The 3,870-nt window shown below is 38.9% G+C and overlaps 1 protein-coding gene across 1 annotated transcript; it reads right to left on the bottom strand.

The window, feature by feature from the left end:
• Positions 1 to 1,458: 1,458 nt before the first annotated feature.
• Positions 1,459 to 2,265, bottom strand: LOC107627758 (uncharacterized). Its single transcript, XM_016330582.1, has one exon. The coding sequence runs from the start codon at positions 2,263 to 2,265 to the stop codon at positions 1,459 to 1,461; it is 807 nt and encodes a 268-aa protein (XP_016186068.1).
• Between the last annotated feature and the right edge of the window lie 1,605 nt (positions 2,266 to 3,870).

The raw sequence follows: 3,870 nt of genomic DNA, 5'->3' as shown, positions 1-3,870 counted from the left end.
GAAGCATTGTTATGTATTTAATGACAAAATAGAAATAGAATTTTATGTTCTCTTGGTAATGATATATCCTGTAAAAATTTTTTAAAACTGAGATTATACAAAAAAGGATGTATAACTTATGACCAAATAAGTATCAGAAGAGCATAGTTTGATCAAATCGGTCAAGCTGTTATGAGTCTGTATATGAAGACAAGATCAGGAGCTAGCTCTGATAATTATATATGTAGTATGCACTTCCATTAGTGACAAAAGAAAATCTAATAGAACCTTTTGTGGTTCTGGCAATTGACAGAAGACCCACAAATAAGTAATTCATAAAGTAATTCATAGTCATTAATCATTGTCAATATCACAGCATTAGCAATAGCAGTATCTGTATCATACTTCAAATACCCTAGATAACATAGTTTCAAATATCCTAAACCAAAACAGATTACTCTACATAACATAGTAACAAAATATCAAAAGAGCATAGTTTGATCAAATGCTCTCTACAAAATATGTTCTACACAACTTCCAGTCAACATTGCAAATCATTTTCTATTTTGTTGTTAGTGGTTTCAAGCCCGGGGTGGGGACGAATGTCATAAACTCTGTCAAGCGTGAAGCTGTCCTAGAACTTGCTCCTTGCATTGGTCCACATTGAAAGTTTTTTCCTCTTAGATTGCAGCTTGTCAGGCCTTGTGACCTATTGTGGAGGTGGAGGTGGGTCTGATGGAGGGACCTAGTGAAATTGTTAACAGAATTAGTGACCAATACAACCCAATAAAAATCAAGCAATATATTATCAAATAATATCAATCAATTGGATCTACCCAACATTTACTCATGTATTATAAACTAATACAAACTAGTTAACAGTTAATCAAATATTAGAAACTAATCACTACCTGTTCCTGATTTTCTGGCTATGAGTAAGTGAGTTGGGTGAGATCAATCTCTGAAGCATTTGCATCATCAACAGCTTATCCTGGTGTTAATAGAGTATTTTCATTAATCTCAGCAGCTTGGGTGTTAGTAGTAGCAGCATTTGCTGGATCTCTAGTCTCTCCAGCCTTAGAACCTTTTTATTTTGCAACAACAGCTGCTGCTGCATTAATAGTCCTCTGTACTCCTGCTCTTTCCATTGTTTGTTAAAATTCTTTCATAGATGCCAGACACAGAATCGATGGTGTACATTGGGCATGAGCTCCTTTACTGCTGAAGCCAAACCCTGAACCAGTAAGACATGAAATTTCCATTATCGTGCCTCAAACAGACCCCCAAAAAATATTAAATGACCTCAAACAAACCCCCCAAATATATTAAGTGACGTCAAACAGACCCTCGCAACGAATACATTTACTAATCACAGTCCTCACAGCAAGTATGAATTGATTATACAAATAAATCTTTTTAATCACAGTCGTCACAGCATATATGAGGTTAATTATACAAATACATTTACTCATTTACCTTTTACATGTCTGACATAAAAGCCCATTTGTTAGTCATGTAGTCACCCAAGTCATCAAGCAGCAGGTCCAAAAACCACTTCCAATTCTCTTTATTCTCAACATCAACAATTGCCCACGCAATTGGATGTATATGGTTATTGGCGTCCTGAGCCACTGCTGAGAGTATTTGTCCACCAAACCGAGTCTTCAAGAAGGCTCCGTCGAGTCCGATCAGTGGGCGGCAGCCAGCCTTAAAACCCTTCTTACATCCATCCAGGCATACATACATTTTTTCAAATATAGAATCATCCCCTTGAAGATATGTACCAATCTTTACTGTTGAACCATGATTACTCTTAAGTAGAGTTTCTGCATAATTTCTAACCAAACCATACTGGGCAGCTACATCACCGTAAACAATATTTCTTGCATCCATTAAAGCTCTGGTTAGTGATGATTTGTTTAGATCCAGGTCAAACCTTCTCCTGAAATATGCTTTAGCTTCACTGTGCTTTAAGCTCAAATACCTCCTCAATTTCTTTACCAACTTGCCAGCAAGCCATCTCCTGTTGGCTGCCCTGTTTTTTCTCATCCTAGGATATATGTGTTCATTCTTAAATGTTTTTAATTGCCAGCATGTCTCCTCAGAATCCCTGGATGCATAAGCAACCCATGGACATCTAACCATATCCTCATCTTCTCCAGTTGTCCACTTGCAAATAGCTCTGATTCTGTAGCTCTCATTCCTTCTAAATTTAATCTCCCTACCCTCTTGAATGGTGAATTCTCTCACAGCATCCATAAATTCATTCTTGTTACTGAACTTCATTCCAACTTGTAGCTTTAGTTCACCGAATCGGCCACCCTCGGAGAAGATTGGGTGCACATCATCAGCATCATCGTCATCACTCCACTCTTCATCTGAGTTTGGGGGGTTTTCAATTCTTTGGACTTCCAAGAGTCGTTTCCATCAGAATCATCGTGAATTGGATCATATGTATCATAAGATTCTTGGTTGTTTTCTCTGTTGTCCAGCACTTGCGCCCAATCTACTTCTTCATCAGAATTCTCCACAACCAGACCGTCATCTTCTTCTACTGTTTTCTCCTTGCCCTTCTTCCAGACAGCACCTGGAGCATGCTTCAACTTAAATTCTCTCAACCTAGCTTCCGAAAGACCACCTTCAATATCTGATTCAGTAGAACTGTCTTGTGGTCCAGGCTTGTATAGGCTGTCTTCTACAGATTCGTACGAGTCATGCGAATCACTGTCACTGCCATTATTGTCATCGAGGTGTATATAGATTTTTTTGCTGCCAGTATCTTATTTTTGTCCCACTACTCTTCCTTTTGGTCTAGCAGAGGATCTTGTTGCAGTATGAATTGATTTGGATGAAGTGGCTTTAGATTTGAGGGCTAATTTGGGTGTTGGATTGGGCTTGGATGCTGATTTGGGTGTTGGATTGGGTTTGGACCCGGACTTGGGTGTGGACTTAATTGTATTTGATGTGGGATTGGGTTGAGGTGCTGGTTTGGATGTGGACTTGGGCTTAGGTGTAGGTTTGGGTATGGGCTTAGGTGTTTCCTTAGGTGCATGTTTGGGCTTAGGTGTAGGCTTAGTTTTCTCCTTAGTTGCTGGCCTGGGCTTAGGTGTGGGTTTAGGTGCTGGTTTTGGTTGGGGTATCTCCTTCACCAGGGGGACAGAAGCAGATGCTGGTAGGGACTTGGATGTCTCTTTGGAAGGGCCTTCACTTGTGCTGTTGATGGGTGATTTGATATGGGATGGAATGGTTGGTGTATCATTCTTTGGGCTAGGTGTGGTCCCCTTGACAACGTTTTCAGTGGCATTGGATGTTAGCTCTATCAATTCAGGTACTTCTTCCTCTACCATGGGTTGGGAAACTCCATGCTCATAGTATATGTGCACTGTTCCCTATTGTTCTTTGCATAGAAGCACATCTCTACTAGCTCTTTGTCATGACTTAGTGCTCGCAGTCCACTCTTCATATGTCTACTAGGAACAAGCCACCAACACTCAACCATGTTATCATAACCTAGGATCTTGTAGTCTCTTAGTGAAAATACATCTAATACGTCCTCATGCAGCCCAGTCAACTCATCAGTGTGATCATTGTCATAAACCAAACTGCCATTTGGTTTGGTGACAAAACTGCCTCCATGATGATACACAATCGTTATACCTTCATCCATCTATAAATAAGATTCAGGAGACACAATAATTAAAAACAACACTACAATAAATTGAAAATAGTAATTTAGATTACAGACAATTCAGTTGGGGCTTAGTTCTAATATATTAAACAACTTAATCAATTAAAAGTGTTTTGGCTACCATTAAAAAATATGAATATTTTGTTAAAGGTATTTGGTTTAATTTCAATCTATCTCATGCAATCCTTAATCATGAAACATGA

Source organism: Arachis ipaensis, chromosome B2 (genome assembly GCF_059453495.1).
Source record: "Arachis ipaensis isolate K30076 ecotype BB chromosome B2, ASM5945349v1, whole genome shotgun sequence".
Lineage (NCBI taxonomy): Eukaryota > Viridiplantae > Streptophyta > Magnoliopsida > Fabales > Fabaceae > Arachis > Arachis ipaensis.
The sequence above is the reverse complement of the archived record's forward strand: the minus strand, read 5'-3'. Positions and strand labels throughout refer to the sequence as shown.